The following is a 27,931-nucleotide window of genomic DNA, read 5'->3' as shown; positions in this document are numbered from 1 at the left end:
TAATAATAATAATAATAATAATAATAATAATAATAATAATAATAATAATAATAATTTAAAAAACAAAAGGCCTTCGCTTAAGAGTTTAGAGGGGTTTACTATCGTTGTAGTTTCTCCTCCGCCACAAATACCACCATTACTCGATTTTGTGCCACCAGGGGGAACCGCACGACGAATCTGTTAAACACCTGAAGCTGATTAAGGTACGGAAACTAGCTCCTAAATTCCCTGACTGCACCCGTGTTTTGTGTTATTGTTGCTCTCCAAAATTCTATTTACTTTAACCAGGTTTCCTTATTATGAATCCATCTATAGTATAGGCTTCGTTACAATGAATCTATCTCTTCAAATGCTTGTTATTTGTTTGGATAGAGATACTATTGATTTTGTGTAGGAAATGGAAAGAGTTCAGGAAAAACAGAGTAGCTTGTAATTGTGAGTTTGTAACAAGGGGAAGGAAATTAAACTTAAAAATTTGGTTTCTATTTGTATTAATGTTTTCAGGTTTGTTTAGTTTTCTTTAGATTTGCACAAACTTTTGATTCTCTAAAGTTTGTGATGATTTAGTATGAAATTCTTAGTTCCCTTGTACACCAACTGGTTGATGAAATGTTTCCATGACGAAAATAGATTTTATATATATATTTTTTAAATTTTTTATGAAATTTCTTTTAAAGATGGAATTCTTACACAACCATAATAGTTATTACCTATGAAGCACGAATACTGACACGTCAACACAAACAACCAAGCCTTTTTCCACTAAGTATGGTCGGCTACATGGATCAAACAACGCCATAGCGTTCTATCATATAGCATATGATAGAACGTCAACACCGATAATAGTTTGAGAAAGTGAATTAATTGAATGTAATCAATGGGACGGTATCGGAAATCGACACGAGTCGAACACCATGACATGCCTTCGATGAGAAGTGTCGATGCTACAAAGCTTATGACTACCTTGAGAATTAATTAAACAAATTTTCTTTGGTTTGGCTGTTCTGGGTACTGTGTACTGCTAATGGGAGTTCCAATTTTTGAAAATTTCCTTGCTATATGAGTTACTGTTAATAATTAGTTGAATCGAGGAGAAAAGGTGTGAAACTAACCTTAACTCTTATAACTAAAGACAGTCCCCTATTTAATAGAGGTATACAAATTATTAAGTTGTTGGTTGGACCTATGTTCGTACGTTTTTTTTTGAATTATTAATGTTTCTGAGTTAGTTTCATGTTGGAGTAAAACAAGGGACTAAGTTTTGTGCACATCACATGCTCGAATTGGTTTTAATTATTAATGCTTTTATTTCTGTGGTTATTGTTTACCTACAAGTATTATATAATAGGCAGAAGATGAAGCTTAAGATCAATGATGATAATCTATTATTATACAACAAGTAGACTATAGGAGTCTAATGAGATAAATTCTGTTAAGGGAGGTAACACTGCCAGTATTTTTTATTACTAAAAAGAATGTTACCAAATTAGTTTTTGGACCGAATTTGAGAATACATAATCCGTATCCTCCCTGAATGGTTTAGTTGGAGAAATTTAGTGCAGTCTAGATCGGATCATCTGTTCTGTGCTTTAAAACTTTTTGTAACATTTCAAGGGAACGAAGAAGAAAATAGCTGCCTATTTATTGTGGAAAATATGTTCTAGTTTGTTTGGTTTTCATTTTTTGTGTAGGTGCCTTGTTGAGGTTTGCTTTTTAAAAATCTGTTATTAACATACTAATTGATGGCAATAGACGAAACGTTTTGCTTGGACCATTAGGAGAGGGTTGTTAAATCTCCGGCCGGAATGGCTACCCAGACAATAGCTGAAACTGCACAGAAAATTGTCACTCCAGAAACCCTCCGCTATGCAGCAAAACAATCTCAACGTTGCCTCACTGTCCCTATCCATCTCCGCCGTGCCATCAAGAAATACCTTCGAGGTCCTTTTTTCGTTCTTTCTGGATTTACTTTTTCACATTATATTTATGCTATGCATGTATTCATATTTGTGTGATTGCAATTTGTCATGGTGGTCTTGGGATTATAGAGCAGGAGGAGCCATATATGAAGAGGAAGGTGTTGAGACTGTCCCAGTCATTCAATGAAATCAAGAACGTCAATTTGCAGCTGACAACCACCACATCGAGGGAGATAGTAGAAGACCCTTTAAAGTCTTCTGAACAATCAAAACGTTGGAAGATTAAGAGCTCCTATGGTGACATTGGTCTCACGTACAGGGATGATGAGACAATTGCTTATGTGGCTTCTCGAATGCCTGCCGTATACTCTGCTTGTTTCAGAGTACTTAAAGAGGTAAGGCATTAACATAATCCAGATAGGGGTAAAATAAAAAAAAAATATCAATTAACGTAGGGAGTACACATCATTCAATAATCAGTGTTAAAAATTACAACATAATAAGGTGAAATGGATTTGAGGTTTTATGTTTCATATTAATCCTTTACTTGGTCGGCAAAATAAATAGATGAAGCCTGTTAAAACAAAAATAGAGTTAAAATTGCATGTGCGAAAGATTGTCTTGAGTGCATCCATGATACTCTATGGAAACATTAGAATTCTTGGGGATGTATTTCTTGAAAGGCAGGGGTTACTTAAGTTGATATTAAAATGAAGAGAATTTGTGATAAATGAATAATTGAATGCTTTTATAAGATGGAGTTAGGGAATCAGGCTATAGCTGATCTGCGTATAGAAGCAAGAACAATAGTGGTAAATTCAGGTCTAAATTTAATCAAACAAGCGACTGCAATTCACGTGTTGGAGTGAATAATGATTGGTAATCCCTAGCATGTGGGATGAGTTGCACTCTCTCTCTCTCTCTCCTTTTGTTCATTTACTTACCAAGTCATATCATGTGGGTGTAGGATCATCTTTTATGATTCAGTTTCCTTAAGGTGTGAAGTATTAACCTTGACTTATGTTCACTTTAACTTTTTACTGTAATCTCACTGCTATGCCTTTTTTAGGTTCGTAGAAGGCTTCCTGGTTTCTCCCCAGCCAAGGTCTTAGATTTTGGTGCTGGGACTGGTTCAGCTTTCTGGTAAAAGACTCTGGAACTTTGTTCCAGTAAATGGTTAACTTTGATATTATAAATTTAGCATTGTTCTTGAATTAATTAGTTGCCTTTCAAATCTGATGACAAAGGGCACTGCGAGAAGTTTGGCCAAAATCTTTGGAGAAAGTTAATTTAATAGAACCATCACAGTCAATGCAGCGAGCAGGTCAGGGCCTCATACAAGGTAAATGTTGATAACTATTTTGAACAAGATAGTTTTCTTATTCCTAAGGATTTTAAATTTAAGTGAGAAAGGATGAATAATAATTAGTTTTAGTCGAAGGATAGAAAGGTAACAACCCAGCTCGGAATTTAGATTTGAAGAATTGGAATAAGGTCTACGAAGATGTACATTTACCATTATGGTGAAATCATGTAACTGTAATTTGAAGCATATGGTTCATGGATTAATAAATTCCTCATAATACGATGTTCTTATACAGGGTAGTACGTTATTATTTGGTATGAATTGTTAAGAGCTAAAAAATAATTTGTATGCTTGACTACAGAGTTGAGCATTTTTCCATGTCCTAATGCATACAGGGATGAGGAATGAGTAATAATTGTTAACATAATTAATCAGGATGGGGTACACCACACAACTAGATTTTTTATCGTGTATGGGCTTCGTGTATTTGCAACTTTGGGCATTGCTGCTTTGGTGCTTGGTATTTGCAACAACGAATCCTATTCTTCCATCGTTGCAATAAAGATAATAGAAAAATATGTACTTGGATCTTTTGATGGTAAAACATAATTGTTGAACATACTGCCAATGCCAAATAGAAATGCAAGCTGCTAATGTATTTATTAAAAATTAAAGCACGGTGTTCTCTTTTTGTAATGTATACATGTTTTTGTAATTTTATCTTGTTTTGTTAGGATTTGGGTTGGCAATTTTGGTAATGCTCCATTGGATGTATTACTAAGGCAATGTTTTGGAGGGTACTGCAGTGGTTGTTGTATTGAGGGAGATCTCTAAAGATAACATAATAGTCATTTCGTTGTAATTAAAAATCATAATTTGTTATATAAATAAAGAAAATATAATTGTTCTGTCTATTGTAGGAGACTGTCACAAAAATTGCAAATTTTTGAAGTTTAAGAAAGAACTATTCTGACTGTGACAGGTCTCATTTTGTTTGTGTTAGTAAGTTGAAATACTTTTTTCTAGTCATGGCACCTAATTAATAGCAGTCCCCGAAATGAGTTAAATAGTCTTTCATATCAACTATGTCCCAGGATTCCCCCCTTTTATAATGCTATGTATGTCACTTTAATTTAAATAATAATGAATTTCCTTGTTTGGAATTGAATGTACTAAATTCCCTCCTTTCTGAAATTCATGAGGAAATTCAAGTGTTACATTGAATTTGTTTTGCTGTTGATTATATAGGTCTTAAGAATTTGCCACTTATTCATAGCTATGACAGCATTCAAGCTCTGTCTAAAAATATTGGTAAATCAGAGAGAGGGCACGACCTTGTAATTGCTGTAAGTTTGTTCTTTTTGATTATTTATGTATATATGCAACAAGTTGCTTGTTCTTCAATTTTGTTTGTGCAGTCTAGAGGTTAAAATGAGCCAACAATTCTAATAGGCCTTGAAAAAATATGAAATTAGTTCAACGATAAAACGGACTTCAATATTAGAAGCAAATCATTTTGGATTGGCTAGTTAATATGTTTTCACTTAGCTGAGTATGCTAAAAATAAAAATCTGTATACAAAAGAATTGCATGAGTGTTATATACAGTAAATTTTCAGCAACATCCTTATCCATGGAAACCGATAATCAATCTTAATATCTTACTACATCATGTCAGCTATAACTTCGAGTAAAATTTTATATTCATGTGTAACTTAAGTAATTGAGATTTGTTAGTTTATGCATATTGTGTTTCATGAATTAATCTCTAATCTACAGGCAGCAATGTTAGATGGATTTGAAGATGTAAATATTTTGCTAAGAAGTTTATTAAACTCTACAATAGCATTAAAAAATATATATAAAGGATAATCAGCTATTTGTATATGGTTCATATGTTCAAACAGTAAAAGCCAATTTGGTTACATTTTTTCCATTCAATTTTTAAATTTAGATTAAAACAAACAAAATTGTTCAGCTGAATTAGTTATGTATGTTCAGTTCCATTTTTTGGTTTTAGAACCCTTTTTGCCTCTTTTCTAATGCTGGAAGGGACATATATTTGTTTTTTTTTTCAAGCATTAGGCATATAAATTATTTGTGTATGTTTATGTATATTAATACTAATTGCTCGTGCTCTGTTTTGATGGGATGAAGTCTTATGTGCTGGGAGAGATCCCGTCGCTAAAGGATCGAATTACCATAGTTCGCCAGCTTTGGGATCTAACTCAAGATGTTCTGGTATGATTTCAAGCTCTTGTCAGCTACAAACTGATGTTACTTACTGAATGGTGTTATCTTAGTTATTTTTGGAAATTCAAACAGAGTCATTGGGAGAGAAAAAAGAGTGATGGGAGCAAGGAAAAACATATATGAATTATAGATAAATTATTTGAAAAGAAATAATTGAGGGAGCTTTTGAATTTTATAAATTTATCATTTTTGTAGTTAATTCTTTTTTATCTTTTATCTAATGCTCTCTCCATTTGTGAAATCAAAATCTTGTAGGTTTTGGTTGAACCTGGAACGCCTCATGGATCCAGTATTATAGCTCAGATGAGATCTCACATATTATGGATGGAAGAGAGAGTAAGTTTGCCACTTCTTTTAAGAAAATTCTAAACAATGATAAATTAGCGTAGTAGAGATAAGAATGTCGTATTGGGTGTGTGGAAATTGGAAAGATTAGACAATATAAGATTTTGAATGACAACAATAGAGAGAGAGTTGGGGTGGCACCTATTGGAGAAAATATGCTGGAAATTCGACTTAGGTGGTTTGGGCATGTGGAGAGGAGATCTGTGGATTCTATTTTAAATAGAGTAGATTAGATGGAGTGTAGTCAAATCGGTAGAAGCAAAGGAAGACCTAGAGCTTAGAAGAACTATAAGAGAAACTATTAATAAAGAACTAGAGATTAATGAGTTAGATAGAGATATGATATTTGATAGAACATTGTGACGTCGTTTAATCTATGTAGCCGATCCTACTTAGTGGGATAAGACTTGATTGTTGTTGTATTCTGCCTTTGCCCATGGTTGTGCAGTTTTCTTCACAGAAACATACTTAATAAGGATAAATTTTGTTGTCTTTGCAGAAACACCGTAAATCTTCTAATAAGAACAATGAAGTTTGTAAAGATTTGATTACTGAGAAGGCTGGTGCTTTTGTGGTTGCTCCAGTAAGTACATTGTGTTTTTACTTTTTTACTGAAACATTTTACCAGTTTTGCAGTTTGCCAATATCCTTATTCTATTTCTTTATATACATGTCTCGTTCTTATTTATTTTTTGATAAATCTTCTTCATGCAGTGTCCTCATGACGGTACTTGTCCACTGGTAAAATCTGGAAAATATTGTCATTTTGTTCAGCGCTTGGAAAGGACATCATCACAGCGTGCTTACAAGGTTTCTCCTTAATCCATTTTTTACTTTCTGTATTAGAGTCACGTGGTCTTAACATTCGTAGTTTCCTTTTTTCATTGGTATTGGGAAGGATTAACACAACTTATTTCTGTTTTCATCATTTTGCAGCGTTCGAAGGGTGAGCCCTTACGTGGCTTTGAAGATGAGAAATTCTCCTATGTTGCTTTTAGACGAGGACGAAGACCAAGGCAAGTTTTCTAAACAAATCTTTCATGTTTGAACTTCTGTATGTACAAATAGATCAACAGAAAATGCTAGTTCTTTTACTTGAAATTTAAACAACACTGTGGATGTCAATCTTATACTATTAACTTTCTTTCTGTTGACATGGAAGATTTTTTATGGTAAAGCAATACTTTTGATCCTTCATTCTCTGACCTTTGACTCGCATAAGAAATGTCTTCTAGGCATATAATGATATGCTTTCATAATTTCAGTCTGTGTTGAGTGAAAGAAAACGGAGGCTTGAGATAGATAAACCGTGTGTTTCAACTACACAATGGGCTCTCTGTATATAGGCTTAAAAACAATAAATAAAATAATTATAAAATATTCTATCCCTATTTACATGATATGTCTATTTCAATAAATACATGGATCCTAATCTTATTTTCAACACTATGTAATTCTGATTTTTATTTTTCACCAATCCCTTGGCCAGCGAACCTTGGCCCCTTGACGGCATTACATTTGACAGTCTGAAGGAGCAGCATGCCAAAAGAAATCCAGAGGATCTTGAAATTGACTACGGTACTATGCAATCTTGTTTTCTGTTAAAATACTTCAAAACAAAATATGTGGTCTGATATTAAAACCAGTTTCCTTTCATGGTCTATGGTCTATGGTCAAGGAGTTTAGAGAAAACATTTTTTTTTGTATTTCTTATTGTCAATAATAAGTATCAAAAGCGACACATTATTTTTATTTTATTTTTTGTTTTCATAATGTCGTATTGGAAGCAGCAAAACTAAATTGTGGTCTATTTGGTTTGAGAAAATGTTTTCTATTTTTATTTTGTTTTTATTTTTAATTATAAATTCCACATTATTTTCACCCTGTTTCCTGTTTTCAAAGATTTTTATAGGAAACAGTTAAAACAACTTTTGTTTCAATGTTACCTTATACAAATATTTGATAATAGGAAACACTAAACACAATGTAGCATATTTATTATTAAAATTTAAAATAGGAAATGAAAATTTTTCTCTAGCTAAACAGACTTAATGTGATATTTTCATAGTAATTTATTATTATGAATGAAAACCTGAAATAAAAAGTAAATGTTTTTTTTCTGGACTCGATTTTTAATTTGTATTTTTTCCCCACTTTTTTCAGAGGACTGGTTGAAGTTGCAACAAGCTGATGATGATGACGATGCTTCTCGTGAAGTAGTAAAAGCAGTAAAGTATGACTCTGATACTATAGAAACCGACAGTGATGAAAATGGCGAAGATGATAATGAAGAGGCTGAGGAAATGGAAGAAGAAACAGATAGTGCTGATCTTGGAGGTGGATGGGGAAGAATTGTGTTCATGCCTGTTAGAAGGGGTAGACAAGTAACAATGAATGTATGTAGATCAACCAAAAGGGATGCCTCAGAGGGTTCATATGACCGTATTGTTGTAACGAAGAGCAAGAATCCTACCTTGCATCATCAAGCCAAAAAATCTATTTGGGGTGACCTGTGGCCGTTTTGAAGCAAAAAAATCATTTGTGGTGTTAGTTTTATGGCATTTACTGTGCCTCTCATATGTAATAGTATTTAATTTAATTTAAGGGAATTTTCATTATGTATGAAGTTTTTCTTGAAGCATCCTTTTGGGAATGAACCATTAATGTGATAGAGCTAGAGTGATTTGTGTAAAAGTGGGGGAAAAAAGAGAAATATGAAGTTTATTTCACTAAGGGAAAACTCTCACAACTGTTAAGACATTTCTTTATTTCCATGAGAAGCAATACAAATACGTTTCCAAAACCCTGTTTATTACTTCTGTTTGATCATCATATTCTGAATGATATAGGTTGTGCTCATCACTCATGTACAGTTATGTTCCCATGCAACTTGAACAACTCCCGGCAAAAATTATTCATGAAAATAGGATCCATATCACTTACTATAGACACAGGTATTCCATGCAGTTTCACCACCTATCTAACGAAAACTTCAGCCAAGAACTTGACTGTATAAGGGTGTTTCAAAGGCATAAAATGAGCCTACTTGCTCAACTTGTCCACCACAACCCAAACTGTGTCAAACCCCCTGGACTTTGTTAGATTTACGATCAAATCCATATCAGTCTTTATATATGACATTGGAATTAGCCAAAGGTTGATAGATCTTGTGGTGAGGTTGTCATATGTTTATTGCACTTTTTTAGTTCTTCTGTTTATGTTCTACTTTTTTAGTTTGGAATAAAGTCAGTTCTAGTTTTTATTTATCTTTATCTGTTATTCTCTTTTATATTCCAAATGTTTCTATTTTATTGCTTTGTCTTTATTGTAAATATATGCGAGTAGTTTTATCAATTTTGGGATTGTTGATATTCCAATGATGGATTTATACTATATTCTAGATGTCAACCGTAGTATTTATATTGCTTGCAAATATAAGGCCAAATATTTGTATGATTTTAGATGTCAAATAATGGACTAAATGGTGAAGTTTGATATTAGATCTATAAGATTGATCAAGAGAATTGGAACTTGAAAATAATTTTGGTTCTGTTGAGGTTGTGAAATATAACTGTTCTTAATGAGTTTTTGCTAATATTTCTATGATAAAAATAGAAGTTTATTAGCTAGAATATATTGTTCTTTGAAATAAGATAATAGTTATATTAGTTTATCTAAACTTTAAAATCCACTCACAGCTCTAGAAAGATTGGTCTTTGTTATATTTATCATTGTGAAGAATTTCAATTCTAAGATCTTATTTATTTTGTGAGATAAATCTTATTATACTATACAACCGCAGACTTGGTGGCTAACAAGTTTTGGCGGCGAACAATGGTTAACAATATTATTACTATTTCATTATCCTAATAGATAAATTGTTATTATTCTTTATATTAGGTATATTGCTTTTTTTATTACAGATAAAATTACAATTTCGTACCTGAATACATTATGTTGCATACAACTTTTCTAATTATTATAAACCATTTGTTGCCCAGAAATGTTAAAATTAGTTAATTTAATCTCATTTTATTTCCATTTTTCTAATGATGAAAATAAATACAAAAACAGACAGAAAATAGACGTTGAATTTTAATTTTTAACATTTAAATAATTTGAATTGATTTTAGCTATTCTAAAGTTGATCACTTAAAAAACACAAATAAATAATATCAACAATTGATAAACAAATCAATAATTGATAATATATGAACATGCATATAACAGCAAGACATTCTATCCAGATATAAGAATTTTAATTTTATAAATTGTGATCTACATTTTTAGTGCAACTAATAAACATAAGAATATATATATCAAATATTTCCCGATCAGTTTCTTTAACAATTTTTGAATAAAGCTAAAACACTATTCTCATTATTTTTAAAATACAATCTTCTTAATTTATCTTTCATCTTCTTTTAATCACAATTGTTCACAACATCTTAGAAAATGAAAAACTGAAAATGCTATTAGAAGTTAAACAGACCCTAAATTTACTTCAAACTTTCATTTCATAGGTTGACAATCAATGATCAATAATGTCCAAGGTGAAGATTGAAATGTCTTTTGATTGAAAATGGAAATTAAATGTAGGAAAATATAATCTAGATGACTAATAGCAAAATTTAATGACAAATTTAGAAGATATAAGGTAGCTAAAACCAAAATTTTGGCATAATCTGGGATCAAAACTTGTCCAAATAACACATTTAACTCGAGCTTTTGTGTTGATTATCAAGTCCTCAAAAAAGTCAAGGGGCAATGACAATTCTTCCAGCTACTTGGTCCAGATCCCGGCGTCCACTCGATGTAATTTTCCTGCCACTGAAATATATAGATACATAGTTATAGATAAATCCTTCAAATGTATGATACAAATAGTCACATGATGCATAACGAAAAACAATAACCTAAGAATAGGATCAATAATTTCATGTGTAGCAATACTAATGAGAGTAATTCACAACACTAAAATGCCGATTCCGCAGACAAAAAAACACAGTAAAATAGGCAATCAATTTCCAAAAAGCATTGACTAATCTAAGGTTACTATTTAGTTTAAATGAGGGTCGCAGTATCGTTGTAAACCTTGATTTTCACAAATATCACGTTTAAAAAGACATCAAAATCTACAATGTTGGTTGAGTCGCAGACAATTTTATTAAACCTAGCTATAGGCAATTTGAATGGTATAAGAGCTCAAGTAGATTTGTCAAGGGTAAAATAAGTTGTTTACCCTTTGGTGTCCATCTCAATGATGTCCATGTTCTGCAACTGTTGAAGAATGTGGCGAGCAATTGAACCACTGCTCTTGCAAAAATGAGGTGGGCGACTTCCATTCCTTTGGCTCCCACCATAGATCCTCTGAAATGCACCTACACCAAGACCACCTCTCAAGTAGATCTTCCTTGCCATGGAAGCTGAAATCAAAATTAACCACAAAAACTGTCATTGAGAAATTACAAGCAACAAAGCAATGAAGAAATATCTCATTAGCAGTATCATGTAACTTTAAGCACATTCATAAAGCAAACTTGTTAGAGAAATAAATCTTACCAGCTCTAACATAATACCAATCAGGATCATAGGGTGCCAATTCCTTAAATCTTGCAGTTTTCACAATGTCTGTCCACTCAGGCAGCTCCATCTATTTAGAAACAAAAGAATAAAATTATAATTAAGACCAAACAAATCATGAACTTGATAAATCAAATACCAGAACATATTAAGGAACCTAATAGGCAGGACAAACTTATTCAGCGACACTTTGTATTCAAAAGGATAGTGCAAAAACGATTACATGTTAGGACAAACTTATTTTGGAGACTTAATTGCTTATATTTTGAAACAAAAATGATATTTATCCAAAAACAAAAACAATTCCAGAAACATGCAATAAACTGTCAGTGACGTAACTTGAAAAGGCATACATGGCTACTATGCAACACCTTAAAAAAATTGTTTGTATTTTCTATACTGAAAGGGAAGAGGGTAGTAACAATTTTCTTTATCAAGAGCACGTCTAGAAAGCGCAAGCTGTAATAAAAAAACTGATTATTTCCTCAGAATAAGTTAATCCAAACATGCATTAGGCCTTTAACAATAGTTCAAGATATAAACCAGAAATTATCAGTTATCACAACATTATTTCCCTCATATATTATCAGCTGCTGCTTCTAAATCTCATACAAATTACAACCAACTTCCCTTACAAATTCAACACTTTTATTGATTAATTAATCAAATTTAATTATTTGTTGAAGCAGTAACACACGCATTATTCAAACTAGTTGGTAACATGACCATGACAAATCCTAAAGTCCTAAATCAAAAAGAAAATAAATATTCACATTAACAGTGTATATTTTAACGATTTGACAACAAACTTTAAACTCAACTAAAAAACCAAAACCAAGCAAAAAAAGTGTCAAAAGCATAGAAATTTAAAACCCATTTCACAGGGAACAAAAAAAGAATGGGATTCAAATAAAATTCAAATATTTATCAAAAAAAATCAAACAAAAACTAAAAAAATCAGACCTTGCCAGATCGCTTAAGGTGAGCGGAGTAAGCCTTAACGAATTCATGAGGAGAAACATCCTTCACTGTCCTCGAAGTAGCCATTGCAATTTCGATTATTGTTTTGCAAATAGTGATGCTTTCGCCGCTACAGAGTGAACAACACAATGCCAACTAGGGTTTCTCTTTCAAATGCTTTTTCTTATAATTAATTAATTAATATATATACTCTTTGTTTTATTATATTATTATGTTTTTTTTAAGGACATTTTGTTTTGTTTTGAGATATGTAACCCAACCAATTTAGTATGGACTCGCTGTGAGGATCAAGCCCATTAAGCAATGTTTCGTTTTTGTTGTTGTTATTGTATTTAATAAAATAAAATATACACTTATTTTAGTCTTTAAAAGTGTCAATAAATGTTATAATGGTTCTTAAAAAATAATAAATAATTTAAAATTTTATAAATTTATTTTTATTAGTCGTTTTGATTTTAAAAGTTAATTTTTCGTTAATTCTATTGAGCTGTCATAATTTTTGACACGTCTGATGTTAATTTATCATGATACACTTTACCACGTAATAAAATCGATAAATATTTTCAAAATTATAATTTATTATCATTAATGTTCATAATAAAATTCTTATATAAAAATTAATTATTTATGAATTTTTGTTTTCAAAACTGAGTGTGAATATTTTTAAGTGTACTTCAGTAATAAACATAAAAAAATAAAATAAAAATCAACCTAAACACAATGATAAATGAATGAAATTTTGTATAATATATATATACGGCTAATTAACAACCACAAAAAATTTAGAAAGTTTAAATTAATAACGTGCTCCTTTCTTCATTTAAACAAAAAAGTAAATCAACTTTCACTATTTTAAAACAATTCATTTAACAATGAAAAATAAAATAAATTGAAAAAACTACAACCATGTGAAAAATAGAATCAAGCACGAAAGTAATTAGAATCTGAAGGTGTTGTTAAGAAATATGAGTTTGAATTATGTTTTTGTTATTTCCGAAAATTAATTGAGTTGTTTAACCAAAAAATATGTAATTTATTAAATCATTCAACATAAGTTTATAAAATATGTTTACTAAATTAAAGTTGAATCATAAAGAACTTAGATTAGATTAACAAAGAGAGACGTAACACAAGAATTTTTATGCTAGTTCACAGCAGACTGTTGCTACATCTCGTCATCCCTAGCAAAGAAATTTTGCCTCAATACAGTTGTTGACTTAATCTACTATTTAAATAATAGCATGTAAGTATTATTTACTTTGCCTTTTTAGGCTTTGAGTAATCTTATGTAGCTTCTTCAGGTTGTCACCATTAGAACCCTTCTCAATTTTATAGTAGTCTGTCGTTGAGGTTCATGAGTATTGTTATATCTCTTTAGGTACCTATTATAGATGAAAAAGTTGTTGTCACTACTAGACTAATTTACCTCAGTTGTCGTTTGTGTATGAATTGACACAAAGTTTGTTTCTATGATTCTAACTCTCATTAAGAGAATATTGCATTTGAAATCCTATATTAATTCAAGTGTATCAAAGAACTTGATTGATTTACATCAATTCTAATAACTCTCTACTAAAAGAATTTTTCATTCATTCTTTTCTTTTGATGCGTTCTAGGCTCTTATAAATTCTTTTTAACACATTGTCTTTTTTATTCTCTCAGTTGCATGTTTCATATTGATTGGTTTCTACTTAAATGTTAAGAATATTTCTATTGGAGATCTTGAATCAACATTTAAGACAAACCAACCTTTAAGACATATCTATATATATCTTCATTATTAATTATACGTATCTTCAATTAAGAAGATAAATCTCAAAGGATGTCACTAACAGAGGATGTCACGTGCTTCTTCAATTAGAGGATAAGTTCATCCTTGACGAGTAGAGGATGTTGGAGTGTTGACTTCTTATAAGAGCGTTGATTGTATCACACTGGAGGGGGGTGAATTAGGTGTTTAGAACTTTTCTTGTTTTTAGAGATTTAGTGATCGATTTTTCTATTTTAAGATAATGTATGAAAAAGATAAATGGCAGAAAAATAATGAACACGACGATATTATCCTGGTTCCCCTTATGACCAAGGGTACATCCAGTTCTCTTGCACACCACAAGAGATTTTTCCACTAATGTTAGAACATGTACAAATCCCACCTTAGGATTTCTTCTACAAACTTCTAACACACTTCTTAAGATAACACACCACTATCTTAGATTATAAGAAAGTATACTACTTTCAATAATTTCAATGATCTTTTTAACAAATGTTCTTGACTAAGAAACTGAGTATAATAATTGTACAATGATATCAATCTAATAATATTTCAAGTATATAGAGAACCCTTCTCAATGATGTGAAAATGTAATGCAAGTACTTGAAATATGAAAAATAACTTTGAGAATATTTCAGAAAATTGTTCAAAGTTGTTCAAGGTTTAGTAGTAGGATTGATTTCGATTAAACTGATGTTATGGGGTATTTATACTCCATATACATCACTTCAGATCAGTGGTCATCGTTCATAGAGGTTTGATGAAGAAATGCAATGATCCAAAACCATTTCAGAATTGAAAAATTGCATTGTTTCCAGTTGTATTCGACTACAGCTTGTGTGTAGTCGAATACACATCCGTTTATGTGCCAAAAATAAGGTCCAAGTGAACCTTGAGTAATCATCAACAATTACTAGTCTATATGAATTTCCACCAAGACTTTTAGTTCTTGATGGACCAAATAAATCCATATGTATCAATTGAAGTGGTCTTGAGGTTGATATGACAATTTTTGGTTTAAATGAAACCTTAGTTTGCTTACCCTTTTGACAAGCATCACATAATTTATCCTTTATAAATTTCATCTTTGGTAAACCTACAACAGGGTCCTACTTGACTAACTTATTTAAATGGTCCATATGGATATGTGCAAATCTTTTATACCATAGCCATGCATCATTGTTGTCACTTACCATAAGACATTTCATTTTTAAGGATAAACCATCAAGGTTAAGTATAAAAATGTTTTTAAAACGCTTACCAACAAACTGAATTTCATTTGATACTTTGTATCGGATAATGCATTCATCTTTGTTGAAAGCAATTTTGTAACCTTTATGGCAAAGCTGATTGATGCTAATCAGATTGTGTTTTAAACCCTTTGTTGAAACAAACTCTCAAATTAAAGTTTTGATGAAAATAAACAAAAGTTAATTAAAGATGTTAATTATGATTGTAAAATGTTATGTTAATTTAACTTGTGCTTTTAAGTGAATTAATTCAAAGATAGGAATCAAGCATAACAAAGAAAAATTGAACAAACAAAGTAACAAGAACATTCTGGACAAAATGGAGAATGATCTTCAGGTTTAAGACTGATCGTCACAACATCTTGACCAATCAATCTCCACTATTTCAACGAAGCTTTTGCCTCTGAATGTTATACTAAGATCATCAGTACCTGGCAAGGAACAAATAGTTTTCATCCCAGTAAAAGAAGGTTCTTGAATCATTAAAATAAAAGGACTCGAAACAGGCCAGTTAAAATAGTTTGGAAACTCTTCAGCCAAACTGTCAAGAAAGTTCAATCAATGTTGATCTGTTCAAAGACATTTCAAAGACACTTCAAAGACATTTCAAAGACACTTCAAAGACATTTCAAAGACACTTCAAAGACATTACAAAGACATCCAAAATGATCAAAACAGGAACTTCAGATTGATCATAAAATCTCCAGAAAGATCAAATTGCCAAAACCAGATTGATAATCAATCTCCGTTTTCTGCAGAATTCCAGCAGTGATCCTCTTACTTCTGCAAAGGTTTTTAATCATTCTCCAAACTATTCTGGACAGATTCAAAGCTCCAGATTAAAGCTGTATCATCAATGATTAAGTGAGAAACTTCAAAGAAATTTAAACTAGAAGACAAAAGGTTTAAGCAAGGCTATAACAGACTCAGTTAAAACAGATTCAAATCATTCAAAGGCTGAATTATTTTAATCTCATATATTGGTTTTGGTCAAAACTGACAGAGTACTACCGACAACTCTTTTGACCATCATTAAATGTTTCTAAACACCTATAAAAGGAAGGCCAATATCCAGGATTAAGGCCAAAAATCAAGTGATGTTAATTACCACAAATCATTCACATTCACATACTTGAAATTCTCATTTTCACAAAGAAGAAGCAATTCTAAATCTTTACACAATACTGTGTTGTTACTACTGAATTCTTTGTAAAGAATCGAATCTCAAACAAGAGTTGAGCAATATCAGATTCTGTCAAATTCAATCATTTGTAAAAACTCAAACTATAAGAGTTTAATTATAGTTTGATTAGATTGTAACGAATCCTATCAAGATAGATATGTATTGAATTCGCTTTCTGGGTGGAAAGGAATAGGGCTTGAAACAGATCAGGGTCGATATGTGTTGAGTGTTGTAAAATCAAGAAGGCTCTTTGTTTTAAACACTTAGTGGAAAATCTCACAATTGTGAGGACTGGACGTAACCCAAGTTGGGTGAACCAGGATATATCGCTGTGTGGTATCTCTTTCCTTATCTATTTACTTTCAGTTTGATTGATTAACAGGTTAAAAAACTTAAACAAAATTACTAATTTTAACTAACCAAGATCGTTCTCCGTTTTCTGGTTAAAACCAAGAACGTTCTCTGTTTTCTGTTTTCACAACCAGGATCAATCTTGAGTTATTTTCTTAAGCTTTTAACAGGAATTTTTTAAAAGGTGCATTTACAATTCGAACCCCCCTTTCTTGTAAATCAACATTGTTACTTCACCCTCAACATATAAAACATCTTCAATTGAAGGAGAAGAAGTTGTACCAACTATTCCAATGCCTAGAATTTTCCCTTGTTGTTATCTCCATAGACCACATAACCTTTTGATTCAAGAGTTAGAGCTGAAAATTTTGTTTTGGCACCGGCCATGTTTGGGATGAATGCACAACTGCAAAAGAAGTTTGGGATACTCTACAAACTCATCATGAAGGAACAAGCCATGTCAAAGAAACAAGGATAGATATTGACATAAGGATATTCGAACTGTTCGAAATGCAAAAAGGATAAACTATTGATGAAATGTACTCAAGGTTCACAACAATAGTAAATGAAATGCGTTCTCTTGGCAAAGCTTACACAGTTCAAGAAAGAATAAGAAAAATCATGAGGTGTCTTCCAATCATATGGAGACCAATGGTAACAGCTATAAGCCAAACCAAGAATCTTGAATCAGTTCCTCTAGAAGAATTAATTGGAACTTTAAGAGCACATGAAGTACTGCTACAAGAAGACAAACCAATCAAGAAGGGAAATGCAATAGCACTAAAAACATCTCAAGAAAAAATCACAATACAAATAGAGGAAGAACCAGAAGAAAACGAACAAGAATAAACTGATGAAATTGCTCTTCTCACCAGAAGAATACAGAGAATGATGAGAAGAAGAGATCAAATCAACAAGGGATTTCAAAACAAAAATTCCAAAACAGAAGTAGACAAAAGCCAAGTTACATGCTTTGGATGTAACAAATTAGGACATTACAAAGCAGAGTGTCCTTTAAACAAGAATCCACCAAAGCGATTTCCTTTCAAGAAGAAATCAATGATGGCAACATGGGAGGATTTAGAAGAATTAGAATCTGAAGAAGATGAGGAAGCTAACATATGCTTAATGGCAAAAATAGAGGAAGATAAGGTAATAAATTCTGAACCATGTTATTTATGTGAGCAAATGGGAAAATAATTTGATAACTTGTTAAATGATTCAAAACTCCTTATTTAAAAATGTAGTTTCTTAAAAGAACAATTTCATAAACAAAAAGAAGAAAGTCAAGCTAGGAATAATATGCTCAAAAACATCATTCAAGAATTAAAAGAAACGCAGAAACAAAATTTTGAAAAACAAGAGGGTCAAGAACGTTCTATGCTGAAAACAGAGAACATTCTCCTTAAAAATGAAAATGAACTTCTTAAAACTATTTTGTTAAATTTCATTAAAGCCACTGAAACTTTTCAAAAAATTATGGGATCTCAAATAGGAATCTTTGATAAAGCTGGTCTTTGTTTTAATCAAACTCAAAAAACAAAGTTGTATGAAAAAAAATTTGTCCCAGAAAAAAGGGAAGAACGATGTAAAACTAGATGCTCATATTGTAAAAAACTTGGACATTTGGAATTTGCTTGCTATTTCAGAAAAAGAGATGAAAAGATTAAAAACAAGAGTTTGATTAAAAAAGGAGATCGTTCTACCAAGACAATATTAAAAAACAGCAAAAAGGAGAACATTCTCCAGACTGTTTTCAAAACGGAGAAAGTTCCAAAACGAAAGTTGAACCTTCTCCACAAAAATTGGGAAAAGGAGAACGATCTGAAATTGTCTCAAAATCAAGCTTACAATCTTTTGAAACACAGAGTATCAAATCAATTCCAAAATCAACAGTTAAATGTTTAGTTTGTTTCAAAAACAATAATGGAAAAACGATGTGTCATTTTAAAAAGAAAGAAAATTTTAAAACTAACTCCTAAGGACCCAAAACAATGTGGCTACCTAAGGCTGAACTAACGTCGTATGCAAGTTGGATTTCCAAATATAAAGAGAAAGCATTGGTTCTTGAATAGTGGTTGTTCAAGACACATGACAAGAGATAAAAACTGCTTTCTAACATTCATCAAGAAGAATGGAGGATTCGTTACTTTTGGAAATAACAACCAAGCTCAGATTAAAGGTAAAGGAACCATTGGTAAGACCAACCCTGCTCAAATAACTAATGTTCAATATGTTGAAGGTTTAAAAGACAATCTGTTAAGCATAAGTCAGCTATGTGACAATGGATGTGAAGTTATTTTCAAACCCAAAGTATGTGAAATAAGAAAAACTGAAACTGGAGAAACTTTGTTTTCTGGAAATCGAAAGAAAATTTTATATGTTTTGTATCTTGAAGAACTACCTGACGAGTCATTTTTTATATCAATCAATAAAGACAAATGGATATGGCATAAAAGAGCTGGACATATTAGTATGAAAACAATCTCAAAAATCTCAAAATTAGATCTTGTTAGAGGGATTACCCAAACTCAATTTTGAAAAAGATAAAATATGTGAAGCATGTGCAAAAAGCAAACAAGTCAAGAGTAGCTTTCATTCAAAAGATTTTGTAACCACAAACAGAACTCTTGAATTACTTCACAAAGATCTCTTTGGGTCAGTCAAAACAACAAGTCTAGGAGGAATGAAATATGGTTTTGTTATTGTTGATGATTTCTCAAGATTTACTTGGGTGCTATTTTTAAAACAAAAAGACGATGCATTTGACGCATTTAAAATATTTTGCAAGATAGTACAAAATGAAAAAGAATCCAGCATCATTTTTGTAAGAAGTGGTCATGGAGGAGAATTCATAAATGCTTCATTTAAAACCTTCTTTGATGAACTTGGCATTTCTCATAATCTTTCATGTGCAAGAACTCCACAGCAAAATGGAGTTGTTGAACAAAAAAATAGAACATTACAAGAAATGGCAAGAACCATCTTAGAAGAATTCAACGTTGAAAGGTATTTTTGGGCTGAAGCCATAAACACATCTTGTTATATCCTAAATCGTGTATCCATAAGAAAGATCATCAACAAAACACCATATGAAATCTGGAAAAATAGAAAACCAAACATTTCTTACTTTCATATTTTTGGTTGTTATTGTTATATTTTAAACAACAAAGATATAATTGGAAAATTTGATGCAAAATCTGATAAAGCAATCTTTCTTGGTTATTCAACTGATTCTAAATGATATATAGAGTATTTAATCCAAGAACTAATGTTGTAGAAATAAGTATGCACATATTATTTGATGAGTATGATGACTTAGATTTAAGTAAAAAGGATGAGGAAGAAGAAACTCCAATCGAGTTACAGCAGCAAAACAATTTGCAGAAAACAGAGATTGATAAACAATCTCCGTTTCATTCTCCACCAAAAAGCTGGAGAACGATTGAAGATCATCCTCAAACACAAATTATTGGAGACACGACTGATGGGTTTCGAACAAGAAAATCATTCAAGAATGATAAAAACAACATGACAATGATATCCCAGATTGAACCAAAAGCAATTAAGGAAGCCATCATTGATCAATCTTGGATAGATGCCATGAAGGAAGAACTACTACAATTTGAAAAAAATGAAGTCTGGACACTGGTACCTGATCCATTAGATCAAACAACCATTGATACACGATGGGTCTTCAGAAATAAACTAGATGAAGAAGGTAAGGTTATCAAGAATAAAACAAGATTAGTAGCTCAAGGCTACAATCAACAAGAAGATATAGATTATGATGAAACCTTTGCTCCGGTTGCAAGGTTAGAAGCTATTTGTATACTTCTTGCATATGCATCTCATAAGCTTATTAAATTATTTCAAATTGATGTTAAAAGTGCATTTTTAAATGGATTCTTAAATGAACAAGTTTATGTGAAATAGCCCCCAGGTTTTGAAAATCAATCAAAACCAAATCACGTTTTCAAACTAACCAAAGCTCTATATGGCTTAAAACAAGCACCAAGATCCTGGTATGAATGATTAAGTTCATTCTTAATCAAAAATGGATTCTTAAGAGGAAAAATCGACACTACATTATTTAAGAAAACATAAAAGAATGACTTACTTATTGTTCAAGTATATGTTGATGATATCATCTTTGGATCAACAAATGAAAAAATGTGTGAAGGGTTCTCAAAACTTATGCAAAGTGAATTTGAAATGAGTATGATGGGAGAATTAAGGTATTTTCTTGGTTTACAAATTAAGCAATATGAAAATGGCATCTTTATTTGTCAAAAAAATACATTCAAGATTTGTTGGTCAAATATAAATGAATGGATCGAAGATCATGACCACTCCCATGCATCCAACTTCTTCTTTAGAGAAAGATGAAAATGGCAATTCTGTTTCTGAAAAAGAATATAGAGGAATGATTGATTCTTTGCTTTATTTAACTGCTAGTAGGCCTGATATAGTATTTGTAGTGGGATTATGCGCTCGACTTCAATCAGCACCAAAAGAATCTCATTTGACAGCAGTAAAACGAATATTTAGATATCTTGTTGGAACCACTAATCTTGGTCGTTGGTATAGAAAAGGTTCACATTTTGATCTTATAGCATATTGTGATGCTGATTATGCTGGAGATAAAATCGAAAGAAAAAACACAAGTGTAGCATGTCAGTTCTTAGGTGAAGCACTGATAAGCTGGTCTTGCAGAAAACAAAACACTATAGCCTTATCAACAACTGAAGCTGAATATGTCTCAGCAGCAAACTGTTGCTCACAAGTTCTATGGATTAAGAATCAACTCGAAGACTACTCAATAAGCTATTCAAGTATTCCAATTTATTGTGATAATACTAGTGCTATAGATCTGTCTAAAAATCCAATAGAACACTCTAGATCAAAATATATTGAAATAAAACATCATTTCATTCGTGATCATGTCAATAAAAAAGATATCGAATTAATCTTTGTTGATATTCAAAATCAACTTGCAGACATCTTCGCAAAGCCTCTTGTCGAGGATAGTTTCAATTTGATCAAAGAGAAACTGAAAATCACAAAAAATTCAGAAAATTCTGGATAAAATCTGCTTCTGCAGAAAACAGAGAACGTTTATCAATCTCCGTTTTTCAGATATCAGTCTTCGTTTTGGCAACCAATATTCTCCTATTAGTCATCACTTTTCCTCTCATATCAAAAAGGGAAATCTTGGCATTTAATGCATGTGTCTCTTTACCTATAAAAGAAAACTGACACAACACTCCTGTCCCCAAAATTATCTCGTCATTCTCAAGATAACCATTGTCTTTCTCTCACGTTTCTGAAATTTTTTTCAACCAGTCCATCTTTTTTTCCTTAAAAACAGCAAACAAATCCCTCAAACTTCTCATCTTTTTCCTCCAATCTCTCTCCCTCAGACTTCTCAACTCCCAAGCCATGGCACGCACAAAACAATCTACAAGAAAGAATGCATATCTTTGTTCACCATCTTCATCATCCCCATCATCTGATTCATTTCAACGCTCACCTTTTCCACCACCACGACCAACTCCACCACACATCTCCTATGATACCTCATTTTCTTACTATCTCTCTTCATCCCCTGAAACTAACCCTAATAATCTCCCTATCAATCTCAATCCCCTATCCACTGTTCTTCCACCACTATAAACATTTCCTCCTCCTAATATCGCTCATGTTCCTCCTCATCTAAGAAAACCTATGATACCAAAAAGACGCTCAATGAGAGTTCAATATGGAATTGGAACTTCCAAAGCCAAAACAGAAAAACCCTTTTACTTCATCATCTCCGATTCCGATACTGATGACTCGTCTGAAACTCCTCCTCCCATAATCGTTAAAGAAAAAGCACAACCCAAACCCATCACTTCTTCAAAATCTTCATTTTCTTCTGAACCTTCTCAATCAACTCCTCCAAATCAAAAAAGGATTTGGAGGAATATTGATTTGGGCGATTGATCGAAGAAATATTTTCTTCTCTTCCAAAATCATCTCAACCTTTAACTCAATCCAAAAAGACCATGAAAACTAAAACCACCATGACCATCGCCCACTCATAGCCAGAAACAAACTGAAAAATCCCCAAAGAAAGAAAATGCTTGCACCCAAACAAAATCTAAAACTCACTGAAACAACTTCTCTAGAACAGTCTCTATCTCCACAATGTTCCCCTGTCTCAAATCCATAACGTTCTCCAAATCAAGAATGTTCTCCAATACGTATCCCTTCACGCTCTCCACAAAAAGAATATTCTCCACACCCAGAAAGCTCTCCTGCTCAACCTTCACATCCTCGAGAACATTCCTCTCCGAATCAAACACCTTCCCCCTCAAGAAAATCCAAACGTTCTCCCACTACGTCTTCACCTACAACTGACTCATATGAATAATCTCCGCCTACTAAAAAATCCAAACCAAACACACTCCCTCTCATTTCACCAAAAAACTCAAAGAATTTCAAAGACAAATGGGCTCAACGCCCTATTGGAATAGGAAGAGTTTTTATCTTTGATAAACTGATAATTGATGGCAATGCTGTTCAACATCATACTGATGCTCTAGGATGGACATCATTCTTACAAGCATCTGAGTCTTATTAGCCAGATGTTGTAAGAGCTTTCTACTGCAACGCTAAAACTTTCTCTGATAAATTCCTCATCATCTCCACCATTAAGGGAATTGAGATCAAGTTAACTCCAGACGTCCTGGCTTCGATCTTTCAACTGCCTACAAAAGAACCTTCTATTTCTGGAAATCAATGGTACTCAGCTATGAATCTAAAAGAGAATGAGGTCCTCTCTGAATTATTTGAAGAAGGATCCACCCGTTACCTCTCCACATATCTCAAACCCCTTCCAAAGGTCTTCAACAACATGAGCCAACATACTCTCATTCCTCACTGTGGAAGTCATGAGTATGTTTCTGCCAATGACGCCTTACTCATCTATCACCTCCTCAACTGTAAGCGTCTTAATCTTCCTCATGTGATCATTCAACGCATGATTTGTGCTGCCACGAAAGACTACAAGAAAAATATCGTTCCTTATGGAATGATATTAACTAAGATCTTTAGGCATTTTGGAATTCCCTTCACCAATGAAAAATCACTCATTAAAATCTCCAAATTTTCCACAAAAAACCTCTCTTATATGCGCAAAACACTTCCTCAAAACCAACCACCACTACATCCCCATTCCCAGCCTCCTTGAAAAGAAAACGTTTTGCAAGACGAAGATTTGTCCCCATCTCTATTCCTTTCTCACCTCCAAAATCTGATCAATCAGGAGATGCAGTTCCAGAAACTGCTCCAGAACATTCTCCATCAAACCGAGAACGTTCTCCAGAACATTCTCCACAAAACCGAGAACGTTCTCTAGACAAAATTCCACCTTCATCAACATTCTTTGTTTTTCCTCAACCATCCACCTTATCCTCCACTGATTTCCTCTCATATTCTCAAATCCTTCACTATCCACCTCATGACTTTGGAACACTGCTGCCCAATTCACATATAAGTTTCATGTCACCAGTTTTTGTGTCCCCACAAAAAACAAGTTCCTCCATTTTTGGTATTAGCCAATTTTTTAACTTTCCAGAAGCTGCTGGCCCATTTGGTGAACCATCCACACCATCTGGACCTCTCCCGTCCTTGGCTATTTCCTTTGCCATTGTTCCCTATATCTCCGGTTCCACCATTCGATCCAACACTGTCGTTACTGCTACTTCTCAACCAACCACTCATATTCATGCTCCTCCTTGCATCGATGAACCTTCAAACTCAGATATTATGGCTGCTCTTTATACCATAATGGCACGACAACTTCAACAAGATCAGGAGACTAATCTGTTGAGAACTTGGTTCACACAACAACTTGCTCCCAAACTGGGAATCACACCACCTCCACTTCTTCCTGTTCCTCATCCATAAGTTCCTAACCCAGGAAAATCCTCCTCATCTGAAGGATCGTCTCTGTCTCTCACATCTTAGTTGCTTTTCCCCTTACCTTTTTGTATGACAAAGGGGGAGAATTAAGTTAGTTTTTAATATGTTTTTAGAATCTTTTTGTATCCAGGATTCTCTACATATGCTTAAAAAGTTGTTATGTATCTCTTTTGAATTAATGAAAACAACTTTGTCAAAATTATATGCTTGTTTAAAAATTCTGTCAAAATCGCTTACTGCATTAATTGAGGGGGAGCTCTTAAGCTCTTCAAACTCGATATGAGAATCAAAATTAAAATCTAAATTAACATGTTTGTCATCATCAAAAAGGGGGAGATTGTTGAAACAAACTCTCAAATTAAAGTTTTGATGAAAATAAACAAAGGTTAATTAAAGATGTTAATTATGATTCTAAAATGTTATGTTAATTTAAATTGTGCTTTTAAGTGAATTAATTCAAAGATAGGAATCAAGCATAGCAAAGAAAAACTGAACAAACAAAGCAACAAGAACATTCTGGACAAAATGGAGAATGATCTCCAGGTTTAAGATTGATCATCGTAGCATCTTGACCAATCAATCTCCACTATTTCAATGAAGCTTTTGCCTCTGAATGTTATACTAAGATCATCAGTACATGGCAAGGAACAAATAGTTTTCATCCAGTAAAAGAAGGTTCTTGAGTCATTAAAATAAAAGGACTTGAAACAGACTAGTTAAAATAGTTTTGAAACTTTTCAGTCAAACTGTCAAGAAAGTTCAATCAATCTTGATATGTTCAAAGACATTTCAAAGACACTTCAAAGACATTTCAAAGACATTACAAATACATCCAAAATGATCAAAACAGGAACTTCAGATTGATCATCAAATCTACAGAAAGATCAAACTGCCAAAACCAGATTGATATTCAATCTCCGTTTTTTGCCGAATTCCAGTAGTGATCCTCCTACTTCTGCAAAGGTTTTTAATCATTCTCCAAACTATTCTGGACAGATTCAAAGCTCCAGATCGAAGCTATATCATCAATGATTAAGTGAGAAACTTCAAAGACATTTAAACTAGAAGACAAAAGGTTTAAGCAAGGATGTAACAGACTAAGTTAAAACAAATTCAAATCATTCAAAGGCTGAATTATTTTAATCTCATATATTGGTTTTGGTATAAATTGACAGAGCACTACCAACAACTCTTTTGACCATCATTAAATGTTTCCAAACACCTATAAAAGGAAGGATAATATCCAGGATTAAGGCAAAAATTCAAGTGATGTTAATTACCACAAATCATTCACATTCACATACTTGAAATTCTCATTTTCACAAAGAAGAAACAGTTTTGAATCTTTACACAATATTGTACTGCTACTACTTAATTCTTTGTAAAGAATTGAATCTCAAACTAGAGTTGAGATATCTCAAATTCTATCAAAACAATTTCATCATTATTGTAAAAACTCAAACTATAAGAGTTTAATTATAGTTTGATTAGATTGTAACGAATCCTATCAAGATAGATAGGTATTGTATTCGCTTTATGGGTGGAAAGGAATAGGGCTTGAAACAGATCAGGGTCGATCTGTGCTGAGTGCTGTAAAATCAAGAAGGCTCTTTGTTTTAAACACTTAGTGGAAAATCTCACACTTGTGAGGACTGGACGTAACCCAAGTTGGGTGAACTAGGATATATTGTTGCGTGGTATCTCTTCCCTTGTTTATTTACTTTCAGTTTGATTGATTAACAGGTTAAAAAACTTAAACAAAAATACTAATTTTAACTAACCAAGATCGTTCTCCGTTTTCTGGTTAAAACCAAGAACGTTCTCCGTTTTCTGTTTTCACAACCAAGATCAATCTTGAGTTATTCTCTTAAGTTTTTAATAGGAATTTTTAAAAGGTGCATTTACAATTCAAATCCCCTTTCTTGTAAATCGACATTGTTACTTCACCCTAAACATATAAAACATCTTCAATTGAAGGAGAAGGGGTCGTACCAACTCTTCCAATGCCTAGAATTTTTCCCTTGTTGTTATCTCCATACACCACATAACCTTTTGATTCAAGAGTTAGAGCTGAAAATTTTGTTTTGTCACCGGTCATATGTTTTGAGCATCCACTATCCAAGTACCACATATTAGAGGTGCTTTGTTTGCATACCTACAAAATAAGATCATGATTTGTTAGGTACCCGTAGTGCTTTGGGTCCTTGAGGATTAGTACCTTTCTTGACCCACGCATAATGCCCGTTTGGAACACCAAAGTTTCTAAAATGACAAGCATTAGGTGTGTGGCTATCTAGACCACAATAAAAATATGTAGGAGTATATTTACTTTTATATGTATGTATATGAGATCTCTTTTGAATTATTTTATCTTTAAAATGATGATCTCTTTGCATAATTATAACTTTCTCTTTGGATTGGTCACTTGCTTTAACAAAGATAGTTTTATTTATACTTGGTTTATCAAATTTTGTGTAACCAAGACCACTTTTGTCATTTGAATATCTTTGCATATTTAAAACATTTTCCAATCCAACGTGACCTTTTTCATATCTTTGAATTACTCTATTTGATTGGACAATTTTGAATGAAAGAGAATCACACTTATTGCATGTAAAATTCTTTTTTAATTTCTCAAAATCCTTTTCCATAATGTCAATTTTTTCTTGAAGAGATGAAATTTGTCTCTTTTGAGTTGACACTATTTTAAACAGATTTTTACATTTCATAAGTAGTTCTTTAATTACATTTTGAGCATCATTATATTCAATAATTAATTCACCATTAGTCTCATTATGATGAGGAGAGTCTTTGTTACTAACCTCTTCTTCTTCGTCGATTTGATGTGATGCCATCAAGGCGACATTTGTGCATTCGTCACTTTCCGAATCCGAAGATGAGCTGACTTCGTTGTCTTCCTATGCTATATATGCCTTTTTGAATTCTTTCTTTTTGAGAGTATTTTTCTTGATAGTGTTTGGACATTCTGCCTTTATGTGTCCTTGTTTTCCCCACTCAAAGC

At 32.4% G+C, this 27,931-nt stretch overlaps 2 protein-coding genes across 4 annotated transcripts; one reads left to right on the top strand and one right to left on the bottom strand.

The window, feature by feature from the left end:
• The first annotated feature begins 66 nt into the window (after window positions 1-66).
• LOC101509243 (uncharacterized) lies at window positions 67-8,625 on the top strand. Of its 3 annotated transcripts, none has more exons than XM_004511023.4 (13): window positions 67-203; window positions 1,753-1,941; window positions 2,054-2,314; window positions 2,989-3,062; window positions 3,167-3,261; window positions 4,474-4,571; window positions 5,382-5,465; window positions 5,733-5,813; window positions 6,322-6,405; window positions 6,537-6,632; window positions 6,759-6,838; window positions 7,312-7,400; window positions 7,986-8,625. In XM_004511023.4, exons 2-13 carry the CDS (start codon window positions 1,867-1,869, stop codon window positions 8,345-8,347), a joined length of 1,479 nt encoding a protein of 492 aa, XP_004511080.1. In that variant the 5' UTR covers window positions 67-203; window positions 1,753-1,866; the 3' UTR covers window positions 8,348-8,625. The 3 variants fall into 3 exon arrangements, with proteins under 3 accessions (XP_004511080.1, XP_004511078.1, XP_004511079.1); XM_004511021.4 differs by having other exon boundaries at window positions 2,049-2,314; XM_004511022.4 differs by having other exon boundaries at window positions 1,692-1,941; window positions 2,049-2,314.
• Window positions 8,626-10,311: 1,686 nt separating this feature from the next.
• Window positions 10,312-12,557, bottom strand: LOC101510003 (small ribosomal subunit protein eS19x). The gene is made up of 4 exons (XM_004511024.4): window positions 12,369-12,557; window positions 11,385-11,475; window positions 11,065-11,248; window positions 10,312-10,652 (listed from the first exon to the last, which is right to left on the bottom strand). The coding sequence occupies exons 1-4, from the start codon at window positions 12,450-12,452 to the stop codon at window positions 10,580-10,582; spliced, it is 432 nt and encodes a 143-aa protein (XP_004511081.1). The 5' UTR covers window positions 12,453-12,557; the 3' UTR covers window positions 10,312-10,579.
• Window positions 12,558-27,931: the final 15,374 nt, after the last annotated feature.

The sequence above is a fragment of the Cicer arietinum genome, chromosome 7, assembly GCF_000331145.2.
Source record: "Cicer arietinum cultivar CDC Frontier isolate Library 1 chromosome 7, Cicar.CDCFrontier_v2.0, whole genome shotgun sequence".
In the NCBI taxonomy this organism is placed as follows: Eukaryota; Viridiplantae; Streptophyta; class Magnoliopsida; order Fabales; family Fabaceae; genus Cicer; species Cicer arietinum.
The sequence above is the reverse complement of the archived record's forward strand: the minus strand, read 5'-3'. Positions and strand labels throughout refer to the sequence as shown.

Bases quoted from the DNA above. Each gene is read 5' to 3' on its own strand.
- LOC101509243 (XM_004511021.4), top strand. From the start codon at position 1,806: ATGGCTACCCAGACAATAGCTGAAACTGCACAGAAAATTGTCACTCCA. The intron at 3,262-4,473 runs GTAAATGTTGAT...TTGATTATATAG, and splicing joins AGGTCAGGGCCTCATACAAG to GTCTTAAGAATTTGCCACTT. The intron at 6,406-6,536 runs GTAAGTACATTG...TTCTTCATGCAG, and splicing joins GTGCTTTTGTGGTTGCTCCA to TGTCCTCATGACGGTACTTG.
- LOC101510003 (XM_004511024.4), bottom strand. From the start codon at position 12,452: ATGGCTACTTCGAGGACAGTGAAGGATGTTTCTCCTCATGAATTCGTT. The intron at 11,476-12,368 runs GTCTGATTTTTT...GTTTCTAAATAG, and splicing joins ACCTTAAGCGATCTGGCAAG to ATGGAGCTGCCTGAGTGGAC. The intron at 10,653-11,064 runs GTAAACAACTTA...TATATATTTCAG, and splicing joins ATTGAGATGGACACCAAAGG to TGGCAGGAAAATTACATCGA.